General features: G+C 39.3%; 1 protein-coding gene across 14 annotated transcripts in view; it reads right to left on the minus strand.

Moving 5' to 3' along the window:
• Positions 1-25,788, minus strand: part of heph (polypyrimidine tract-binding protein 1 heph) — a 1,355,684-nt gene that overhangs the window by 156,461 nt on the left and 1,173,435 nt on the right. For 12 of the 14 annotated variants that reach the window (XM_067137387.2, XM_067137377.2, XM_067137386.2 and 9 more), the window contains one exon: positions 9,341-9,556. In XM_067137387.2, the coding sequence (XP_066993488.1) occupies positions 9,341-9,556 (216 nt within the window). The remainder of the gene's footprint in view (positions 1-9,340; positions 9,557-25,788) is intronic. The other 2 variants (XM_067137384.2, XM_067137390.2) reach the window with 1 other exon arrangement.

A 25,788-nucleotide genomic window follows, 5' to 3' on the forward strand; every position in this document is an offset into this window, starting at 1 on the left:
AAACATAAGTTAGGTTTGGAGAATACTTTAATAATCAGCATTATTTAATGCACTGTTTATTACTTTCATATAATCCAAGATGTAATTGAAGCATTTAAATAAAGCATCATACATTAAAATTTAAAGTTTTACCACTAGAACAGCTGACATGGAAAAGTGATTTGAAAATTCAAACAAATTCATCTTACGTTAAAATCTTCAAAAAAATAAACTATAGACTTTTCCGATATATCACCAGCATTTCTCCGGCTCGCCAAAATCCATTTCTCCCTAGTTTTAGCTTCTTTGGAACATTTATAAACAATTTGTTTGGGATGGTATGCGATGTGCTATTGCACATCGGAACTATACACCATTTATAAGTTTTCAGCCTCACTGTCTGTGCAGGATTCATTTTAAGTCTAAAATATACCACTCAGATTATTATCCAATGTATAGACCTCGAATTTAACCATACCAGACACTAACATAAAGTAGAAATACGCGAAGTGTATCCTGCTTCTCACAGCACACTATGTGTTATTTCGTCTGCTAATTCAGTCAACCTGTACGATGACGTCAGACCAATGAGATCGCGTACTTGCGTGACGTGACATTTTCGTAGATTTTTATCATGTTTGGAGTTATTATTTGTACATTCTGATCACATTTTTGAATTCTGCATGAAATTTTGAATCAGATTAGCATATTTTTAATTAAAACCCCGGATCATGCATGTTCCCTATTGACGAAGCACTGAGCGGAAGTTATGTAAAGTTCGGTGCGCCGTATATTATAAAAGACCACTGTGCACTAAATGATGTAATAAAGAAGAAGAGTAGGTTGAATGCTGGCTTCTTCTTAGCTGTTGTATATTCGAAGAAGATTACGTCGTATTTTGTAAGGTATTGAAAGACGTCAAAATACATGGATGTTAGAAAGGCTCTTTATTTTTTGGAACAAGGCAATTGTTGCGCGAGGAGGCTTAGGAAACCAGAGAAGCGCTATATTATGTTAAAAAATAGAGATCCTTAAAAAAGTTCCGTGCGTCGTATAAATTGTGGAAATGGAAATCATTCATTCAGAGATCAATTGAAAATAAAGAATCGTAACATTGTCTTCTCAAGATGTTTATAAAGTAGAATTAATAGAAGATGCGAAGTATGATACTAGGAGAAAGCTCTTCTGCTTCTGGAATCTTGAAGGACGATGGATGTTTCACGAGGTGGAATAACATATATGGAGTTAAACAAAGGTGGATATAAATTCGCAGTTCAATGCGGACCATAAATTTGATTCTGAATAAAAGACAGTAAGATTTTTTTTTTTTTTAGCTGAAGAGAGAAACGAAGGTAGGTAAGGATCAAAGGAAAAAAAATCTCTACCTTTATTTTCCTTCCTTTACCTCCTCAAAAATTTTCCTTTGATCCTTACCTACCTCCGTTTCTCTCTTCAGCTATATATAAAAAAAAATCTCTACCTTTATTTTCCTTCCTTTACCTCCTCAAAAATTTTCCTTTGATCCTTACCTACCTCCGTTTCTCTCTTCAGCAATAAAAAAAACCTCATACCTTTATTTTCCTTCCTTCACCTCCTCTAAAATTTTCCTTTGATCCTTACCTACCTCCGTTTCTCTCTTCAGCTAAAAAAAAAAAACTCATACCTTTATTTTCCTTCCTTCACCTTCTCAAAAATTTTCCTTTGATCCTTACCTACCTTCGTTTCTCTCTTCAGCTAAAAAAAAAATTTTAAAAAATCTTACTGTCTTCCACTTCCACAGGTGCATATGGACCTGAGGTTCACTCAGCCTACACCAAAATTGAGTAACAGGTTAATTCCTGGGGACAAAGGCGGCCGGGCGTAGAGCTAAACACACTACCCCATCATCGCATGCCGAGGTTACGAATGGTGGAAGCCTTTACCTTCCACCCGTCCAAGGGCCTTCATGGTCTTTGCTTCTTTTTTATTTTTATTTTTTTCCATGGACTGCAACGTGTTGCCGAAAAAGTGCGAAGTAAATATCCACAAGTGAACAGCATTATTTCAAACACCAAGAAAGTATTTGCTAAAGTCCCCAATGTGTGTGTTACACTACAAAGAACAAATAGGACATTGCCCCGTCAACCTGTCCTAGGTGAGGTACGTCTCCACTGATATATTTCTTGGAATTCTTCCCTGGCCCTTTCACAGCCGTTTCTAGTGAACAAATACAGTCATACAGACTGTTTTTATAGTGACCATTTTAAAGATATGAAGTCTGTGATAGATTCGTTTCCAGGTAAATCAGCAGTTTGTGTGAGAGACGCCCAAAGTGTGTTCAGTGATTCTAAAGTACAGTACCAATTAGCCTATATCCAAAGCAATTCCGGATTCATTCCTGACAGTATTTTAAAATTCGAAACTCTTAGTATGCCTTTGAAGAAATCATTGGACATTGTCAAAGATGTGAAATCCAAGTTAAGTACTGGTGAAAGGACTGTTGGAATAGAAGTAATAAAGAAATTTGAGTCTCATGGAGAGAAACCCTGGCTTCTCGACATTCACTGCAGTGTGCAAGATCCTCAGCAGCGAAGAAGAGAATCCTCCAGACTATATCTCTCTGGAAAAATATAATTTACTTAAATGTGCACCAACAACTTCCTGTGACGTGTAGAGATCATTTTCTACATACAAAAACATCCTCTCCGACCGGTGACATTCCACGACAATGGAAAACTTGGGAGGTGTATATGATAGGTCATTGCAATTCGGAGTTAAGTACACTGAGTTCTGCAAAGTAATATTTAGTGAACATACAGTTTAAACAGCGACTATGAAAATTATAATAATTATGAAACTTCAATTAAATTTTCGCATGTATTCATATCTTCATTTTCTACCGCTTTTCCCACACAGTGCCGCACATGTAGATTTGGTTTTGACCCTCTTTTACGGCCGGATGCCCTTCCTGACCCCAACCCTATAGAGGGATGTAATCACTATTGCGTGTTCCTGTGGTGGTTGGTAGTGTAGTGTGCTGTATGAATATGATGGGTAAAGTGTTGGGACAAACACAAACACCCAGTCCCCGGGCCAGAAGAGATTAAAATCCCCCGACCCGGCCGGGAATCGAACCCGGGACCCTCTGAACCGAAGGCCTCAATGCTGACCATTCAGCCAATGAATCGGACCCATTTATTCATAAGTAATATTGGAATGTATTTAAGTCTGCTATAATATTTAGATGCTTAATTAATTCAATTTTTATACCGCACCTTATTTTGCAAAAATATAAGGAATAAAATTAGGAATCTTCATGCAATATTATGCTTAATATATCATTTGTAATAAACATTTATTTAAATTAATATTACACATTTTACATTTTTAATATAATGTTACATATTTCATCTAAATATGTACATATGCACGTAGATATTTCATAAAAGTCATAATCATACTGATACTGGTCAATAAATTTCCAATTTCCTTGCAATCGTTTAAGAAAATGCTAGGAAAACAACAGACAGGGAATCTACCACCTGGGCGACTGCCCTAAATGTAGATCAGCAGTGATTGATTGATTGAAGCAAACAACGCCAGACCTAGGCAGGGTATACTAACCTAAAAAGTCTTAATAACTAGTAGCTTGTTCAGATCAACTGAAACATAAGAAAACACGCAATTTCGTCTAACATTTTCATCTCCAAACATGCTGAATAGTTGAAATTAAACAATATACTTGTCGTAACAATGTACTCTACATGGCTACAAGATTTCAGTTGTTCGAAAGAGAAAATAATACTTAACATCTAAACAGCAGTACAATCTGGTGTCCCAGAGGGCAGTGTCCTTGGTCCCCTTCTTTTAGTCCTATTCATTGGCAATCTCCTCCTTTTCTTGTGAAATTCTACTATTTGCAGATGATTGTAAAATATTAAAACAAATCGATTCTTTATATCAGGTGTAAACTTACAGAGTTTACATGGCGTCTTAAGCTTAATCCCGCCAAATGTTCCTCTATCTCTATCACGCTTCGTAAATCCCCTATTCATAGTAAATACTCTCTCCTCGGTAACCCGTTCCCAACTCCAACAGAACAAAATGACTTAGGAGTGTTGTCCGACAGTAAACTGTTATTTGTCGCGCACATACAAAGGATAACCTCACGGCAACGTCACTTCTCGGTTAGTTGTATACATTTTCTTACATCACCGATATCCGCGCCCTCAGAGCCTTCTATCCATCTTTCATCCACCGATTATTGAATTTGCGTCTCCCATTGGGTCTACCCGACGAGCTAGAATAACATAGAGGGGCTGTATGCCTGACCTCAGCGCTTCTTGCGGAGGCAAGTTCATAACGGGCAGCCATGTTTCGAGCCATCAGAAGAATGCGAATTGGCGTGAGAACGTAATATACAGTATGATGAGGTGACAGAGATTGTGAGTGGCGATCGAACATCGTGAGTTTTAAGAAGTGAAAAGTTAGATTCTCGCCATCAAGAATGCCAGCCATCCGTGTGCTCAGCTACGGCTTCACTAACCGGAGAAAAGTGACTGATAATGTTCCTCTTTCTTCAGACTCATAAGTGATGATTTCTTGGTTCTTTGCACTTAAAAGTTCAATTTTGTTGCCATCTGGTGTTCGTCTATGGTTTACTGAAGTTTGATATTCAGGTTCATTCTTTTTCTCTGTGCATAATGGTCCTAAAAGACTTGTTTTGTGCTTGAGCATTGGTTTGATGTAGGCCTATTTCAGTCAAACCTACACCAAGCATGGCAAATAAAGTACTTTACTGGTGTTCGAGAAATGTATGAAGTGTTTATTGTACACCGAGCGAGTTGGCCGCGCGGTTAGGGTCGCGCATCTGTGAGCTTGCATTCGGGAGAGAGAGGGTTAGAATCCCACCGCCGACAGCCCTGAAGATGGTTTTCCGTGGTTTCTCATTTTTACACCAGCCTAATGCTGGGGCAGTATCTTAAGGCCACGGCCGCTACCAATCCTAGCCCATTTTCATCCTTCCGTCGCCGAAAACCTTCAATGTGTTCGTGTGACGTTAAACAAGTAGCAAAAATAAATACATAATTACATTAAACAATTATAGTGGTATTCATTGCTGTGCAATACATTTAAAAATATGATCAGAATGAGGTTGTGACCTACCGTAGATTCCTTTCGTTTTACGGCTTCCTTCATGAATTCTCATTTATGTCCACAGTTTTCATCGTAATTTACGCTTAAGCACAACAGCCATGCAGAGCAACGCTCGTGTTTCGATTTCATGGCGTGTTCGTATGTCACTGTATAGAGATTCCCCTTATATCCTTTTCGAACTACCCTACCATCAGCTAATCGTGGTGTTTGCCTCCCACCGCAACATGGATGAAGTGACGCTATTCGCACTCTATGAAAATTAATGCTTAAGATTTCGACTAAAGGGCTGTAATTTTGCATCAGTGATTCTATAATACGTTTTTCCACTATTTTTCGTCATTCGACAGATAAGCCCACTTGCTTATGTGACCAACGAAAACATGGTGGATGTTCGTTCTATTACTGCAGCTTCAGCCAAGCAGCGCTTCCGCCTCTCTATGTTATTCTAGCTCAATGGGTCCACCTCTTCACTCACTAATCTGAAGAGCCAGAGTATCTGACTGTTGAAACTTGACAGCAGCAATACAGGACAAATTAAACCTTCGCTCGTTATCTACTCGCAGGAAAGTAGCCGAAGCTGCTAACGGTTTATTTCGTTCTTCTGAACTTGCATCCTGCTTTTCCCCACATGTTCCAACTCGCAAAACCAGGATAAATCCACCCCTTTATACTCCGTATTCCCGCCTCTTGTTCAAAGAACTTATACGCATTCCAACCCTCATCATTTGACAGGAATTTGAACGTCTTTTTCTCCGTATGCTTCCTTCAATCGGTTCATCCTTAACCTAGCTCTTTTCCTTCATATTCCTTTTCCTCTTCTCTTTTGTACATAACGTAACATTTATTTATTTTCTACTGTACTATACCGTTGCTTATGTCATACCTGTATTTTTCTTACTGTGCCTAGGTATAAGTTCTTGTCTTCGTTTTACTTGCAATTTTTAATTTTCCTTTGCCTTTGTCTTATTGTTAAATGATGTGTCTCAACAGTTATTTTGTTAGTTCTTAATTTTCTTCTGCTACTTTTGTCATTAGATGATTTTTCTTCATTGCTTTTTTTTCCAGTTTGCATTATGCTACTCCATTGTAAATATATTTTTCATTGCAGAACTTTAATTCGGCTTCTCGCTGTTTTGGTTCCCGAAATAAATAAATAAATAAATAAATAAATAAATAAATAAATAAATAAATAAATGCACACATTTATACTAACACTGATGTAATGAGGAATTATGAAATCCACGGTTGCACTGTACCAGTAATTCGCACCTTGTTGTTTGAGCCGCGAGACAACAGACTGGTTTGATGGAACACTCCACCGTAATCTCTACTAACCGAATGATCTCTGCGTAATTACTTCAACATTCACTCTAAACCTACTGTAGCCATATTCGTATCACCTGTTTTCCTCTACAATTCGTACCCGTTATATTCCTCCACGTTTCTCTTTGTCTAGTCATCCGTCAACATTCCTCTGTAACACCACATGTTATGGTGTTCTTTATTCTCGCAATGGCAGGGCGACGAGCGACGACTCTCCTAGAAGCAGTTACGCAAAGCAGGAAAAGGAGACGCTGATCAGAGATCGGTATGACAGGGGAGGTAGAGCAGTGTGAGCAGACATTTGCCCAAGCTGCAGGTAGGAAGTGGCAAGGGATGCTGGACCAACGCAAATTACAGCCGTCGGTGACGAAATATGGCGTCGCAAAGCGAGCGTGCCGTTCACTTCGTCCCTGGGGTCGTTTAACAAATCACCCAACTTCCGACTCCCCCCTGATTACTGATTACTGACTACGAGAAGGCCTGGGCCCGAGCGGGGAATTCAAATTGATGGATTGCACTCCTCGGCTTACGAGCCAGGTCCCGGATATTCTGCTAGCTAGCCGGAAGTTCACGGGAGCGAACTTCACGACAGAAACTAAAAAGCATCTGCAAAACTGGCTCCAACTACAAGGGTGGCCCTATCTATAGTTAGTCAACTACTGTACTTGCAACTTTAAGGTTGTTCCGATGATCCCAATGAATAGACGGCAAATAAATATTTTAAAAAATGAAAACATGAGACACTGTTTACCATAACTCTGGGCCGTGAACAGGAAATGTACTAAGCTACGATTTCAATGTATGAAATACAATACAGCAATGGGCTCAAATGGTCCAATGGCCTAACATCAAACCACTCAATTTTGATAATCTAGTATTTATTATTATTTATATTATTATTAACGTTATTAAGGTTTTCGGCGACAGCAAGGATGGGAAAGATCTATGATTGGGGAGGTGGCGCTCGTGGCTTTAGGGTACAACACCAGCATTTGTGTTGTGTGAAAATGAGAAACCAAGAAACCATCTTCAGGGCTGCCGACGGTGTGATTCGAACCCACCATCACCCAATCGCAAGCTCACAGCCTCGCGCGGCCCAACTCGCTGGGTGTCGGAACCTCTACAAGGTAGTACATTTAAACAGGTCTCCTGTATTTAAATACAATTAAATATTACACAGCACATGTGTGAGCATTTAACCAGCCGGGTTAACACTCAAACTCAAAGCACCAAGCACCCTACTCACTTGCAAAGCAAGTGGCAAGGCATAGTGGGGCAACGCAATTTATAGCCGTCGGTAATCCCACGTACACGAACCAAGATGGAGCTACTCAACTCTTACGTCCTAATGCTTTGAGTGTGCATGTGATGAGCACCTGGGCAAGCAATACATAAAACCGCGGCGTATACAGCAAAAGAAGAGGATATAGCACTTTCAAGCCGCGGCAACGGCACGAATCTCGGCCAATGCATTTCTTAAAATGAAAAGATTATCATCCCGATACATTATCTTCAATCTTCGAAATGTCAATCTCTTTCCGTTTACCCTACGATTGGTGTCAAGGGGACACGGAATGCCCCATGCTCACAATGTAAAGCATGTATAGCATATAACGAACATCATCTCAGAACCTATTGTTATAATATAGATGCATATCTTGGCTTGAAGCTGAACCGATTAATTTTACAAAATTATTTTTATTTATTTCTTAAAAGTCTGATATTTCAATAGGATTTTTTAAGGTTTATGCCCGATAAAATGTTAGATATCTGACATATCAAAATATCACTTCAGCATATGCATGACAATAATGCGAAAGACTTGGAAGTTTCAAGTCCGGTCATTTAAAAAAAGGCTCGGAAAACGTCCCTTAACTATTAAAATATTTAAAAACTAACAAATGGGGAATGGTTATTAAAGTCGCAACCTTAGAGCATGGATCATAAGTACTGTTTCACAAAAATTAATTTAAATATTTCCAGCTATGATAAAGTAAAAGTAAATTCGTGTCATCCTGAGATGGAGCAGCTCTTTTCAGGCACACCCCCAATGGAGATGGGCTGTATGAACCATTTCAACAATATACCGGCACTCCTGTCATTCTTATACATCTCTGGCAGTTCCCAAAATCGAACCCAGCCCCCCCCCCCCCACGAGGACGGCAGCTAATAGCACTAACCGTTACGCTACGAAGGTGGACTCCAGTTAGGATATTAACATATACAAAACAATTTGAAAGGGAAATTATCAAGGATTAGAAATTAACGGAATTTTTCAACATTTGTTTGAGTTCTGTCTCTCTTTAGGAAGTATGTCTGTTTTTTATCTGAAACAATCTCTTTTCAGTTTCGACTCAGTTAATTTATAATTTTCAGGTTCTTCAGTCAGCCGATACTAATTTTGAATACATCAATTTATGCACTACCTCAAGAGAAAACATATAGTGACATCATTATCTGAAAAAAAAAAATTAAAATACAATGACATGTTTCGTTCTTTGAAAGAACATCATCAGATTATATCACATCACTAGAAGTATTTTACTAATGTATGAACATTTTCTGTTTAAATCCATAAAAACTAGAAATTTGAAGCTTATCTTAATGAAGTCTTAATTTCTCTCCAGCATAGAAAGCGAGCTGTTGCGATATACCTGTACTCTATCGTTGGCGTGAGTCCAGCTGGACTAGCCAGCTATTGTAATTAATTTGTTTCTTTTCCAGATAATTCTGTTAGTATATGTTTTCTTTTTCAGGTAGTTTGTAAATTCTTTAAGAAGGTTTGGAAACCCTGTTGTTTTGTCTTTTAAAATAATCCCATCTCCATCATCCACATAATTATTGAACACAAACATGTAAAAATAGCTATCAGAAGTTAAAAATAAGAAAATGAGAACTTTACCTGACAGAGAACGTCCAGTGTGACAGGATACACCATGTGTTCGACGATCACACGTAATACAGTGTTCGGACCACCCTGGGTCTCATTCTGACCCGACAACGCAGACGCCGCTTGCAGCGCTGCTTGGGCAGAGGCGTTCTGGAACAAAACATCAAAATGACAGGTATTTCCAGAGAGCGCAGAGCCCATCTGCAGCGCTGCATGGGCAGAGGTTTTCTGCAACAAAATACCAAGGTGATAAGTATATCCAAACAAAAATAATAATTTTCACAACTAACAGTGCAAAGAACATAATCCTACAATATGCATCTATACTAACACATTCTGTCTGTCAGACGCACCGAGTTGAGTACTAACATCTGCATTTAACTAAAATAACTTAAATATACACAAAGCTTTTAAATACCATTTTACCTAAACTGTACGGAACTCTACAAAGACCAAACAATAACAACAAAATTCATGCCACCTGTTCACAGCGTATAAAACAGAAATAATAACCGACGGAAGCCAGATGTTAGATACAACGTTCACTTTACTTAGTTGAGACGAACATTAAAACAATATAAATCCTTAAAATAGCGAAGCAAAACGGCATTTCAACTGAAAAAAAATATTTATTAATGGTTTCCAAAAGTGTAGTGCATTTTAATAACGTAATTATACCCCGCACCACCACCACCGGTGCTATAGCCCTAGCGCGCCTTGGCCTACCAAGCGACCGCTACTCAACTCGAAGGACTGCACAGTAAAATAGGACGCGTGGTCAGTGCGACGAATCCGCTCGGCCGTTAATCTTGGCTTTCTGGGCAGGGGACGCCACCTCACCGTCAAACAGCTCTCAGTTTTTCTCACATAGATTGAGCGAACCACGAAACTGACGTCGAATCCAGATAAAAATAACACGCCGTGAATCGAACACAAGCCTCCGTGTAGGAGGCATGTTTGTAACTCCTAGACCGCGGAGCCGTCAATACAATTAATAGCATGTAGGCCTATTGCTTAGTATCTTGTAATTGGCTTTACGTCGCACCGACACAGGTAGGTCTTATGGCGACAATGGGACAGGAAATGACTAGGAGTGGGAAGAAATCGGCCGTAGCCTCAATTATGGTACAGCCCCAGCCAGCATTTGCCTGGTGTAAAAATGAGAACACAAGGAAAATCATCTTCAGACTGCCGACAGTAGGGTTCGAACCCCTAACCGCACGGCCAACTCGCTCAATTTACTTAGTATCGTGCCCAAGTTTGTCCAAATCAGAATTTTCGATGGCACCCATCTACGATTTCCTCTAACAACGTAAGGAAGTTGTGAACCAAATGCCAATTCTCTTCTGAGCTCTGGCAGTTGGTGGGTACTTGCTGTAGTCAAATTTGACTTATCCGTGTCTTTGGGTCGACAATAAGCGGAATGACTGTTTTCAGTATCTCTTACTAGACTCAAGTCTGCATCTGATGCCCAAACACAGGATGGTGTGGATCTGTTGTCTCCTTCATATGTTATAAAACTACTAAAGTTCTCCAAGCCTACGGAGGAGAAATAATCAGAAGGGAGTTGGTTTCAAACAGCCCGTAGTGATGTGCTCAGGTTTACTGACACCTACCTCCACATGATTGGAATGTACCAGTTCATTCCAATATGAGGTGCATACTCAGCAACTGAGATAATGAATGAAGGTGCCAGGCTCTTGTGCCCCAGTTTGCAGATTATGCTGTCTCTTCGCACATTTATCCTGCTTGGCTTTCTGGCAGTGTTCCTTGAACGATAAGGGGACAGGAGCCCGATGTACGTATGTTTATCGCAGTATTTCCAGTTCAGTTTGTCACCATACTAAAAAAATGTTTTATCCTTATCTGTAAGCTCCCAAGAAGGGCAATAATAATATATAATTATAATTATATTATAATTATATTAATTATTATTATTATTATTATTATTATTATTATTATTATTATTATTATTATTATTATTATTATTGTACCGGAGGTACACCCGCTCCTCCGGACATTGAAATTAAGTGCCTTAGAAATGCCATCTTAAATATAAAACTTTCAACATCTAGTACTAGAAGTTTGGACATTTCTCTACAGATGTCGCTACTATAAACTCATGTTATGCCCTATGGTGTGAAGATGAACTATTAAAATTCTAGAGTAATTTTGTATGTAAAAGTTTCCAAAACTGAAATGTTTATTCTTTGTTTTTTGTGTGCTAATGTTGTCAACATTTCTACTGTATCTCTTCCCCCCCCCCCCCACTTAAGATGTCGGCCAATGAAAAATTTTGTACATTCATTCACTCACTCACCAATGAGAACATTTTCGTATTTATTTGATTATCCAATAAGAACTGGGGGTATGTCAGCGCCTTAGCCCAGAGTTTTCTGGAACTTTCCCCTCGGCTATAAAAGCTGGCACATTTTCGGACCAGGTTGTCTTAGTGATCGCTCCTGTCTAGAGAAGGGCCTCTAAGGGTGCATGCACCAGTGCATTGCGCGGTGCAAAAGAGGACTTCGCTTGCTTGACCGGAGTACAGACCCCCACTTCCCGATTTGGAGCAATAGCGCTGTCTCTCTCTTTCCCCACGCCTGCCTCGCTCGCTGCACCTGTCTCCCTCTTCCTCACTTGCTCCGTAGCGCTCCATATCCGAACCAAGATGAGCCGAGCTTAGCCGAGTCGCCCCGAAACGACGCGCTGGTCCGAGCCGAGTGGAACCTATGCACTGCACAGGACCCCTGCGCCTCAGTTTGCACGCGTGAGATTTTGGGCGTTTGAGAGGCCCTGATCTAGAGTGTGTTTATAAAGGAGGCGGGGGCGCCTCGTCCATCTTCGAGAGATCCACCAGCTCAAGGTAATGGCAGATCCTAATTAAAATCTGATAGACTTTTAAAGCTAGCTCGAGGGGAAGGTTTCAAATCTTTAGTGATGTAACTGTATTTTCTAAAATGCAAATTTCAAACTCTAAGTGTAATTTCAAACTAGTCGAAAGAACTTATCCGAAATCAGGGAATAGAGAGTGAGATACCCTCTCCTATTCCTTCTTAACTTGATTTAGAGGTGACTATGCCTTTGTAACATTTTCTATCTTGTAATCTCTGCAACTTAACTATTTTTCTCCATCTAGTCACCTCCGTAGTATAGGGTTAGCCACAAGCCCAAATAGGGTTTTATGCATCTAATGTAAAATTTAAGGCGTGCAAGTGTCCGCCTACTCATCAATTTGATTTTTGGGCCAGTAACTTTAACCTTTTGTTTTTACCAAAGGCCTTGTAGAATGGGTACTCGCTACCCCTGTTAAACTCTATTTCAGTCTTTTCATGGTAAAGATATCAGACTGTTGAGCATTTAAGACGGTGAATACAGTTTGATTTTGTAAAATGTAGGTCGGGCCTTTGATGGGCCTGGAAGTTTTTGAAAATAGATTCCTAAGTATAAATTGATAGAGCAATAACGCTCTTCCTATTGATGTAAAAGCTATTGGGAGATCCGTCTTCTGCACTATTGATTGAAAGGGAGCAGTTGCGCTCGTTTAAATTCTGTAAATTGGGAGCTTCAAGCTCATGTTGTAAATATTTGTTTTTCTAATTTCGTCAGGCTAGATTACCAGCTAGCCTCGTTTCTGGTCTATTGTTATTTGCTCAGCCAAGAGTAAATATTTAGGATTTGAAAAGAAAAAGAAAGATCAAGGAAAGAAATAAAACTGCCAATTTTAGAGTTTTAAATCAATCTTTCGATTTTCGTACATCCGCCCATTCATGCCCGCACCTTCTCTCACCTCTGTAAACCACGGAAACCCCGTACCAATAATAATAATAATAATAATAATAATAATAATAATAATAATGGTTTTACGTCCCACTGAAAACTTTTACGGTTCTCGGAGATGCCAACGTGCTGGAATTTTATCCCTTGGGGGTTCCTAAACCACTGGATTGAGTGGGGATTGAAACCGTCAACTTCCCAAGACCTACCCACAACCTGCCATTCATTCAGTCGGCAAGTGAACGAATTATCATGTATGCATTAGATGCTAAGCGGTAGAATGTATTATAATTATAGCTCTCGATGTCCAATCCGCCAAATCGAATTCTCACCTTCCATCGCTACAAGGTTTTTTAAATGTTATTTATGTATCTATTGCTATTGGATTTCCGTCGCACCGACTCATAGCAACGTTGGGATAGGGCAGATGTAAGATTGGGGAGAAAGCGACTGAGGGCTTAATGAAGATACAGCACAAGCATTTACCTGTTATGAATATGGACAGGAAACCATCTTCAGGACAAGTGACAGAGGGGTTCGAAACCATCGTCCCCCGAGTGCAAGCTAACGGCTAGAGGCCTGAACCGTGAAGCGTACACGGCCCGTCGCATTGACTCGGAGAGGTCTTATGGCGATGATACAATGGAACTGGCCAGGGCCATAGTCTCTTATTAAGGTATAGCCTGGTGTGAAAATGGGAAGCCACAAAAAACCATCTTCAGGGCTCCAAACAATGGAGGAATGTCGTAATAGAGCATTAAATCACCCAAAGAATATAAACTAAGACCACGTGCAACCAACAATACATAATACTGCGCATAGAATAAAAGCACCATAATAAATACCTGGATATATTCTTCGTTGCTTTAAATAGCAAATATCGAGTCGTGTAGTTTTAATGAGTTGCGACTTCAAAATCACGCCTAGAAAATTATATTTTCAATACTACCCGACGTCACTGCTACTATTTCTCAGTTAATTCGTACTCAGAATAATAGTTCCACCAGGTCTCAAATGGCGGCAATAAATGAATCAACTAACGAGGCATCAAAAACCGGTGTGAAAAGCAATAAGTGTGTAAAATAAATAGCATTTTAAAAAAGTGCACACACATAATCCTCAGGATTACAAGAAAAATATTTATTTCATAAAGTCCTTTAAAACAGGCAATTTATTCGAATAACACGATGCTTAGGTCCATGACAGTTGTCTCCGCTGATCTTTCTAGGCCAGCCCGATAGAGAGTTCTGTGAAAGTTATCTATGCAGATCTTTCTATGTTAGTCCGAAAGATGGCTCTGTGAAATTAAGTTAATGCCAGAATGTTAGCTGTTGCTTCATGTTGGTTCTAATGAGCGAGAAACAGAAAGAAATCCATTTCAGGATATTCAATATTTCAAAAATTCCTTTATTATGAAACTAACATTGAATTATTCAGTGTAGGGTTATTAAATGAAAAGCCCGCCTGGAGGCCATGATTGTTAAGGCGTTGAAGTCTAAACGGTCTGACACCGTGGTTAGCCGGTTCGAGTCCCGTTGGTCGACAAAAATTTCACCATCAGGATGTTGGCCGGCAGGGTAGGGGAGATGGTGTTATACAATTTCTAACCACTAGATTAAGTCTGGATTAAATTGCAGTGGAGTGAAGGCATATGACACTGTTGATGGCGAATCGTCCGTCAAATGGTGACGTTAAACCTTGAGCAGACCCCTTCGTGCTATTCGACAGTAGTAGGCTATGTCCCGGCACCGGGTTTCACCCTCTCCCTTCCTACTACCATATATCACGTCATTCATTTCCAAAGACTAACATTACTTATCTAGACTCGTAGAGCGCGCTGATATTATGCGGAATATTGAACACTTTCGCGCATCGCCATGTTGTGGGCCCTTCAGTTTCGAATGCATGACCAGCACGTGGTAATGTTTACAGTCCCTTGCATGTTTTCGATTTATATTAGCCTGTTAGTGTATCTGTTAGTATTATATGTGACGGAGTGATAATATATTGTCAAATATATTCAAGGAATGTGGGAGCTGATACATTACGGTAGTTAAATTGGTCGGCAATATTAGACTTAAAGTTAGGCCTTACGTGTGGAATGGAAAGACATTCACGAGGGTGAATTCGTGTGCAGCCTTCATTTATACATACTGCTATTAGAAGTGATCTGGTAAATTCTTTTCACATGTGAGTAGAAATTGAACTGTTATAGAATAACTTTCAATTACCATAATGGAAAACTAAACATATTATAGGGTGGTTGATTCAGAGAACGCATGGACATGAAATTTAGAATGTTTAGGCTTTTTATTCTTCTTTTTCCAATTCATCGGGGGTAATTGTTTCGAACTAAACAGGTGTTATGAAAAGAAAAAAAAGTACATATTTTTCATACAAACTGTGTACGGGTATTACACACTTGATAAACCTGGACCTAGAATCCGTAAGATATGATTGATAAAGCTTTTAATATTAGGGTAAGGTACTGCTTCATATTATATTATCAACTAGCAAGATACCCATGCTTCGCTACGGTATTATATTGAAATTTTAACTGAATGCTAAACGTTTTATATATAATTCTCCGAAATTTGCGATATGACTCGTTTTATGAAAGATTATGGCAAAGATACTCCCGTTTTTCAATCTTTCTATCCAGCAATCAATTTCGTACTTCCCGGGCTAGGTCCAGGTATTCCACGCGGTCAGTTGGGTCCCTAAATCTTTGCCTACTTTCCCTGTAAGCATTTATAATATGGATCAAATCCTTGAGGAGATCCGGCGTGGTGTCGTCTTGGGTGCATTGGCGGTACTGAACCCGCGGCCGGACTGCATTCGTAGCCATTACCCGGCCAGGGTCCGTTTCCAGCGTGGTCCGCACATTTGACGACGGTCCAGAACATTATTATTATTATTATTATTATTATTATTATAATATTATTATTATTATTGATGGGCTGGAACCCACAGCAAAATGCAAGACCGCTACTTGGCGGTAAATTACATCTGCAGCCATTGTCATTGCTGACAATGTGACCAGCACCATCGTCACGCGAAGGCAAGTGCACGAATGATATACTTCCGTGCATTATTGGCCTTATTACAGAGGTGAACAATTGCACGGTCAATTTCATTCCTATCGTTTATTTCAAATGTGTTTACATTTTTATTTATATGCCAGGAGAATCTACTGTTATCCAACTTTATGCTCTCCAAAGGAAAAGATATGTCTTGAAAACGAACCCAGGAAAGATTAATGATCAGAATTAGTACATTATGAACAGTAAAATCAATTGGTCTCAACTCCTGTTTTCACCCCACCGCCGTAAATATATTTACCCCCCCCCCAAAAAAGAAGGCGTGTTTCCTTATGTTCCTTTCACACTCCCCCCTTAAGTGAATTTCCCGTTAAAATACTTGCTTTCTTAACAGTAAAAGAATCTTCTAAATACCAATTATCACGACTCTAACATCTTCAGTTTTTGAGATACGCCTCCTCATAAAAGGAATTCAACTCCCCCCAAGATGATTTCCCCCCCGAAACGCTTCAATTTTCAAGTCTATAACATCTTTAGTTTCGATTGGAGGCAAGTATCCTCATACAATTAATTCAATTAATGTTTCAATTCTTTCACCCCCCCCCCCCCCACCCCCTTTCATTGGTATTTCCGAGAATACGTGTTTCTTTAATTTTAAACCAGATTAGAAATACCAATTTTCAAGTCTGAAAAATCTTTCATTTTTGAGATAACAGTAACCTCATACAAATAATTCAACTAATTTTTCAATTTCCCTCCCCCCTTAGGTGGATTTTTGAAAACAAAAAATACGTATTCCTTTATTTTCAAAGGAGATCCCAAATACCAACTTTCAGGTCTGTAATATCTTCAGTTTCTAAGATATAAATATCCCCATTTAAGGCATTCAACCCAATTTTCACCCCTCCTATGGGGTCCGAAAACAAAAAAATGTGTTTATTTTTAAATTGGATCTAAATGCCAATTTTTACATCTGTACACTTTAAAAGTTTTCAGATATAGATACACTCATTTTAAAAATTCACACCCCCCCTGTCATCCCCCATTAATTGGATTTTCTACAAACAAAAACTTCGTGTTTTTTTTTATTTTTGAAGGAGATCCCAAATACCAAGTTTCAGGTCTGTAATACCTTCAGTTTCTAAGATATAAGTATCCTCATTAAAGGCATTCAACCCTTTTTTCGCCCTTTTTCTCCCTTCCTATTGGGATTTTCCAAAAACAAAAAATACGTGTGTCTCTTTACTTTTCAAGGAGATTCTAAATACCAATTTTTACATCTGTAAACTTTAAAAGTTTTGAGATATAGATACACTCATTTTAAAAATTTACCCCCCCCCTGTCACCCCCGATTAATTGGATTTTCCAAAAACAAAAAAATACATGTTACTTCATTTTCAAAGGAGATCCCAAATACCAATTTTCAGTTCCGTAGTATCTTCAGTTTCTGAGGTATGATTATCCTCATTAAAGGCATTCAACCCCTTTTTCACCCCTCCTATTGGGATTTCCTGAAAACAGAAAAGTACCTGTTTCTTTATTTTTAAAGGAGATTCTAATCACAAATTTTTAAGTCTGTAAACTTTCAAAGTTTTGAGATATAGATACACTCATTTTAAAAATTCACCCCCCCCCCCTTTTCACCCTCCCGTTAAGTGGATTTTCGAGAAACAAACAAAAAAAAAATATACGTGTTTCTTTATTTTTAAAGGAGATCCCAAATACCAACTTTCAGGTCTATAATATTCTCAGTTTCTGAGATATAGGTATCCTCATTAAAGGCATTCAACCCCTTTTTCGCCCCTCCTATTGGGGTTTTCCGAAAACAAAAAAATACGTGTTTCCTTATTTTTAAAGAAGATTCTAAATACCGATTTTTACACCTGTAAACTTTAAAGTTTTGAGATATAGATATACGCATGTTAAAATTTCACCCCCTTAACCCCTCAGCGCCGACCTCTATACGTTGTAGCCTATACACCCTCTTTTATTCCGTAGCCGCCGACCTCTATACGTGGTATAGACCCATACATGGTTTCGCATTTACGGCTATAGCGCGAAGAGTTTTGGAGTTATGGATTTGCAAATTGCTTTGTTTCCAAGAAGAAACTTTGGGGTTTATCAGTGTTGTAAAATAAGAATGAAGATCGTTAAAATATAGTTGTTTTTGCAGGGGTAAGTATTTGTCAAGTAAGTCTGAGCACTAGTAATCTCTGCTTTTTTAAAGCCTGTATGCTTCATTCTTTCCCACGTAATAAAATAAAGAAATGATCGGAGAAGTTTGTCTTTTCGCGTGATGTTCTTTGCTCTATTTGTACATTGAGAGTGCGAATTATTTATTATATTGTCTTTATTTCTCCGCTTGTAATATTTTCGTAACTCTCCACGAGCGCTCTGTGTAGGCATCAGTTAGTGCTGCTTTCTGTCATACGATACGAGAACCAGTTGTTCAGTTGTCGCTTGAAAGACAATGTCTCGACCTTTTATCTGAAATATGTATCGAGTTGGTTTGTTTCGTAATGAATGTTATTCCCCTCATTCAGTTTCGTCCTGCTGCTTTCGGTCTCGCTGCAGCTTCATCAGTCCGTGTGACGTGCCGCGCTCAGCCGTGGTTTGACTGACAGTAATGTGCTTGGGTATAAAGTAAGAGTTTTGTCTGTACATTGCTCAGAATTTGAAAAGAATGGTATTTCTGTATCGATCATGTCCATAGTAACAAGAAAATGCACTTTTTACTTTTCCGTAATTTCTGTCTGTATGTACACGCATCACGAGAAAACGGTCGAAGAGAATTTAATGAAAATCGGTATGTGAAGTCGGGAGATGAGCCTCTACAATCTAGGCTATAAATCATTTTACTCACGCTGAGTGAAATGGTAGTTTAGGGGAAGGCCTAAAATTGAATTCTCAACTTTATGTTATTAGTGGTCGTATTTTAAAGAAAAAGTTGGGGAATAAATTGCTACAATCTAGGCTATCAATAATTGTATTCACGCTGAGAAAAATGGTAGTTTAGGGGAAAGCCTAAAATTTAACTTCTCAAATATTGTTGTTATTAGTAGTCCTATCTTGATGATAATCGGTATGCAAAGTCAGGAAATAAGTCGCTATAGTCTAGGCTGTAAATTATTTTATTCACAAATATTTCTTATTAGAAGTGTAGTCGATGAATGCTAGATAACTAAGGTTAGTATTAAATTTCCTATTATTCATGTCTTATACATTGTTACCGTACTGGCTATGATCAAGATATTAATGAATTTGGATTTTTGTTACTAAGTCCATTTCAGCGGCGAGTAACGAGAAAATCGGTAAACAGTATTTAATGAAAATAGATATGTAAAGTCGGAGAATAAGAAACTACAGTTTACGGTATAAAATATTTTACAAATCACAGAGTCGAAAGAAAACTAAATGTGTAGGCCTACAATATAGAAAGATCATAACATTGATCAACAATAACATTACATTGACCATTGTTTGTCGTGATGTGCTTTGTGTCTTCTGTTGCCCCTCATCTCCGGTAGATAGGATTACTGCTGCGTACAGAGTATTTTTTTTTTTATCCGTCGCACCGACATAGATAGGTTTTAGGCGACGATGGGATAGGAAAGGGCTAGGAGTGCCTTAGGCCTTAATTAAGGTACAGGCCCAGCATTTGACTGGTGTGAATGTGGGAAACCACGGAATACCATCTTCAGCGCTGCCGACAATGGGGTTCGAATCTACTATCTCTCGGATACAAGCTCACAGCTGCGCACCGCTAACCACACGGTCAACTCGCCCAGTCGGACAGAGTGTAACAGCCTGCCTGAATAATGATGGATAGTAGCTGGGGAGTTAGATAACATTCTTCTTTAGCATGCCATTCCCCTCGTTTATAAATTTTCTGATACTACTTGTACGTAACACACTGGATCAGCATAGCATTGGGGGTATTCAATCCCTACTCTGAGGCACTGATTGGAATGAACAGTGTGCATATTTAGCGGAATGACATATGAGTGTTCATGGCAATCTGCGGCCTGGTCATTCCAGCTCTGGAACTTTGGACTATTAGATTGGCACCGCAATCTAACCGCAGCACTGTTCGTTAAAAGTGATAAAACGTGCGGCTTTCCACTTGATCAAGTATTTTATATGATAGCATTGCTTTCAATCGCTATATTCATACTTACGTTTTTGTAATGACCTATGTTGATTTCAGGTAGGAAAACCACACAGTCAGTCTTTCTGAGAATCCCGTAGCGAAGCACGGGTACATCAGCTAGTATTGTATAATTCAGATGAAAGTTTAGTCGGAAGTAGTAGTGACAGTATTAGCAGCAGCGATAATGAAATAAATGATGCGGCTGTGGCGTATGCAGTGATAAATGATGAGTGACGATGAGGAGGAACCAGTACTTGGAAATTTCGTGTACGAGACTATTGATAATTATACATGTCAAAGGGAAGTTTTCAACAGTGAATTCGGATTCTTAAATTGCCTAATAATATCCAGACAAGTCACAGGGACAAACACTGAACAGTTAGGCCTATCTTATCGGGTTCAGCTGGAGGAAGGTTTGTTTATAAAATAAGCTCGCTCGGACGGGGAACGAAATGTTCAAGGCCGGCGCGCATCAGATAATACAGTTCCAAGGTTGCAGGAAAGACATTTTATCATGAAATTATCACCCAAGGGTGAGAAATACAAACCTTAGAGACGTTGTATCGTGTGTTCAAAACACGGCAAAATGACGACGTCGGTGTACTGCTGCCTGGAGTGTGACGTGGGTCTCTGTCTCGAAGAGTGCTTCGAACTCTATCACACGAAACTAAATTACAAAGGTAATGTGAAACAATTATGTCATGATATGCATGTACATAGTTCTATCATAAGGAATTCAATATTTCGTAAATATCGGGCTACTCTTGTACTTATAGTAACGCTTTAAGTGAATCAATGTATTTCAGTCGTGCGTAGTTGGAATCTCATCCGGCCGCGGGGGAATATCCAAACATCCTCTCTTAGCGAGCACCTACATGTTAATATGAATATATCCCCAAAATTTCATTTCTTTATGTCCAGTAGTTTTGGCTCTGCGATGGTGAATCAGTCAGTCAGTCAGGTCAGTCAGTCAGTCAGTCAGTCAGTCAGTCAGTCAGTCAGTCAGTCAGTCAGTCAAGACAAGTTACTTTATATATATATATAGATGATCTGAAAAATGATTTATTATCGTTTGTCTTAAGTTCTCCATTTTTTCACACTTGCTTTATAATAAAAGAATACAGTTGTTAATACGCTATTCCAGAAATATCTGACAATACAAAGTCTAAATAAAGCTCATCACAATCTTGCCAATCCCAGCCTGCATTAGAAAACGCTAATCAAAATAACTGTTCAACTATCATATTAATATTTTTGCAAGTGCTAATTTCATTTTCTGTATTTTCTTTCTTGTGTAAATCATGATGTTCATATTAGAGAAAAATTAGAACGCACTTTCAATTTTTATTTGTGCTCAGATAATGTTAATTCAGATTGAGTTTGTAAAAGCAGTAATACAGGTATTTAAGAAGATAATATTTTGAGGAAGGATTTACATCTTAAATCATAACATTCTTACTTAAGCCTAAACCACTCAGAGAAACTCAAACTAACCCTAGACATTCATTTCATTTTAAGAAGTACACAATAGAGGCAGTAACGAATGTCGGGCAGCATTTACCCAAATCCAAATCACACAGAAATGATCATTTAACTTCTACTCATCCAATTACGTTATTTCATATCCAAACCAAACCCCGTGGCACAACAGGCTCGAAAGGCCATGGCCTACCAAGCGACTGCTGCTCAGCCTGAAGGCCTGCAGAATGCGAGGAGTCATGTGGTCAGCACGATGAATCCTCTCGGCCGTTCTCTCACCGTCAGATAGCTCCGCAATTGTAATCACGTAGACTGAGTGGAAATCGAACCAGCCCTCAGATCCATTGTCTTCGTATTTTCAATAAAGCTAAAGTGTAGAGCCTAGGTATCAATTACATGTATCTGTTCCGAATGTTAAAACAAATCAGTTACAACATGACCTCTTATATTAAACTGAGTTACATGATCATTTTTCAGTTAAAGCTAGGCCTATATACCGACATGTTCCTGTTTTCGGAGACTGAAATTTAAGTGTGTGTTAGTTTATATATATTTATTTTTGCACTAGTGCGTTCTTCAATCTTTTTATTCAGTCTCGTAAAGGTTTCTTCTAAGTTTTTATACAGAAGTATCTTTTAATATCACCACAGCCTTGATATTATGCATAATTATTGCATGTATACACGGTAGTCGGTGTAGGCTGTCATTAACTTACTAGGGCGGGTGTTTTCATACGTGCGAAATGTAAATTAATGCTTGAATTCCATAACGATCTCCTCGTGAAGCTGAGGAGCGCCCACAACATGGCCGTACGCTCATGGATATATCCCCAGTCACACGCTTCTGCGCAACCAGCGATGTGGGGCCTTGTTCATTTCATCTAATTAACTCCTCTGATGAGGCTGACGTCAGGAAGGGCATCCGGTTATAAAAACCCTCCATGAAAGATTCATCTCACCTCATACCCGACCCCATAGAGAAACAGGACAAGGATTGGACAAACAAAAAGGGTTATTAAATGCAAACTGTATGCACTGCCAAGCACGATATTTCGTTGTGGAAATGATAAATGGACATTTTAATTCGTGTTGCCACAATGGTTTGGTTTACTTTTCATAACCTCAAGTGAAAGGCGTACTTAAGAGGTATGACGCTACATGATTATGATTTCATGAAGCATATAAGGCAGAATAATACTACAATGTCCTTTGCATCGTTCTCTGCTAACCGTAGGCACAATCCAGTATAAGTCTGCATTGTTTTAAGATTCAAGGGATGATTCATAGGTGCATTTCAGATTTACTGCCTACTAAACTGCCGAACATTATACGGTCAGCTTTGTGATAGACTGAAGTCTTGCGAACATAATTCGTTGTGAAAAATCTATAAATTCCTCTCTTAATCCAGAGACAATTGAAAGACTCTCCAACATTTTGCTAACTAACCCATACGCTACACCATTATCATAATGTTGGCAAAGCAATGAGACAAGAAATAAGTTCGCAGCTATTGCTGTGACAGGCCACTAGTTAGTTTAGAAATTAAAATACAGCTACCTGATATGGTGAGAGGTTCCAGCAAACAAAAGTGCGATGTGTTAAATCTTAAAGGATTCCGCGCCTGTCCGCCACAGTCCCTCTTGCTCATCTGCAGGGGTAAGCAGCTTACAGTCAAGATGCTAGGAAATGAATAAGGAAATAAGGGCAAACGCTAAGCAGGAAACAAGAGCGGAGCGAGGAAGCAACATCCACTCAAATGTTTTCGTTCTCTTATTTAAAACAAATATTTTTGGCCTGTGTGCAGTTAGGAAATTGCACTAGTCTGGCAGCATTGGTCCCCCTGATTGAGCTCATCCCAGGCCGGAAGGCGCGCAGATGACTTGCGTTACGTCACTCTACTGCGGACAACAGTGTACCTCTAGAATGCAGGGCTAACGAAGTGCTTCCAACAAGGCAAATTGGAAATTCGGGGCAGATCACTCGGATACTATGTATCGTATTCAGACGTTTCTCTGCAGTCATAACCAATCTTATAAAAGTTCTCCGGTGAGAGGATCGGGCTGAGTCGCATAGATGGTAGAGTGCACGCTTTCCGAGCCCGATTTGGTAGGTTCGATCCCGATATACTAAATTATACTAAAAGGTACTCAAATATGCTGCCCTCGAGTCCATAGATTTACAGGCATGTAGATCAACTCTACGGAACAAAATTTCCGACATCTCGGCGTCTCTGAAAACCGTGGAAGTAGGATAACAATAATAAAAACAACAATAATGTTTGTTTGTCCAACCCTTGTCCCGTTTCTCTACGGGGCCGGGTATGAGGTGAGATGAATCTGTCGTGGCGGGTTTTATACGACGCACCGACACAGACGAGTCTTACAGCGACAATGGGATAGGATAGAATTAGGAATAGGAAGGAAGCACCGTGGCCTTAATTAACGTACAGCTCCACTATTTGCCTTGCGTGAAAATAGGAAACCACAGAAAACTTCAGGGCTGGCAGCAATGGAGGAATGTCGCAATAGAACAGTTCAGCCGACAGTGGAGTTGTCTCAAAAGCAAGCTCACAGCTATGTGACAAGAGTTGCTCAAGTTATCCTTCGTACAACAGTCGGAGGAGTTTTGTCCTCGGTTATGTGTTTTCACAATAATTGTTCGATATTTAATAAAGCCGAGCAAGATTTCGTAACAAATTAGTATTAAGGAACAGATAAAGTATTTTCCATCGTCATCCAATAGTAACTCCTCAGTTACGGAGATTTAGCAATGTTGCACCTCATAGTAGCCACTGGGATTCCCCTCTTCATCCGTAAAACTTCAGTTTTTAAAATCTGATAAAGAAACGTATTAACTCATTTTCAAGGAGCATTTCTAATTTAAGCTTCAGACATTACATAATAATAGCCTCTTAAAATGTTCCCATTTCAAACTCCAATGTAGAATGAGAGAATATTTTCAATAATGAAATATCTGCAAATGGGTATTAGTAATAGATTGAACGCTGACACAATGATGCTAAATTTCACATTTCTAACATTATGAACATCGTAGTGATGGTGGTGGAGGACCTGAACTGCTACTAACCCTGCAGTATCGGCAACCAGAAAAAAAAACATGATATCCACAAAGTGTCCTTTCTAGTTTTAATCTGACAATCCCATACGTGATTCAAATCGCGCAGCTAACTCACTCGGTAAGAACACGAAATTCGAAAAGGTCCTCATGTGTGGAAATGTGAGTTACCATTAGTGCGTATTAGTAGTCGAACTCTTGAAATGACAAGTGTCAGATATTGTGTCGGAGTAAGATGATTTTCGTCTATGACTGCACCAGTCGTTCATCCCATGATAAATTTTCAAATTAACTGGGCAGGTTGTTGACTTAGCGCTCGTCAGGTAGGACCTAAAATGGCAGGGGTCTAGTTTCAGGTCACGTGAAACAAGACAAACTACAGAGAACATTCCTTTTCGCGATGACTTTGTCCCGGCTCCTCGGAAGTGAACTACGGTTGTAAAACATCTCAGATTACACACACTACGTTTACCCTAAAAAAAAAAAAAAAAAAAAACTCCGTCATACCTCGCACATCGGGGACCCGATTTTCTCCGTCATCTGGTAGAGTAAAATTGAACATCGGAACAGAAGCGCCTACATAACATCGAAGTCTGTCCACGGTAGCCGAGATCTTTTTTTTTTTTTTACGTCGCACCGACACAGATAGGTCTTATGGCGACGATAGGACAGGGAAGGGTTAGGAGTGGGAAGGAAGCGGCCGTAGCCTTAATTAAGGCACAGCCCCAGCATTTGCCTGGTGTGAAAATGGGAAACCATGGAAAACCATTTTCAGGGCTGCCGACAGTGGGGTTCGAACCTAGTATCTCCCGAATACTAGATACTTGCCGCACTTACGCGACTGCAGCTATCGAGCTCGGTGAGCTGGGACTATACGATTTTTATTCTTCTCATTATTATTATTATCATCACCATAACCACAAAAGCATCGATCTACGCATT

This window comes from Anabrus simplex, chromosome 1 (assembly GCF_040414725.1).
Source record: "Anabrus simplex isolate iqAnaSimp1 chromosome 1, ASM4041472v1, whole genome shotgun sequence".
Taxonomy (NCBI): Eukaryota; Metazoa; Arthropoda; class Insecta; order Orthoptera; family Tettigoniidae; genus Anabrus; species Anabrus simplex.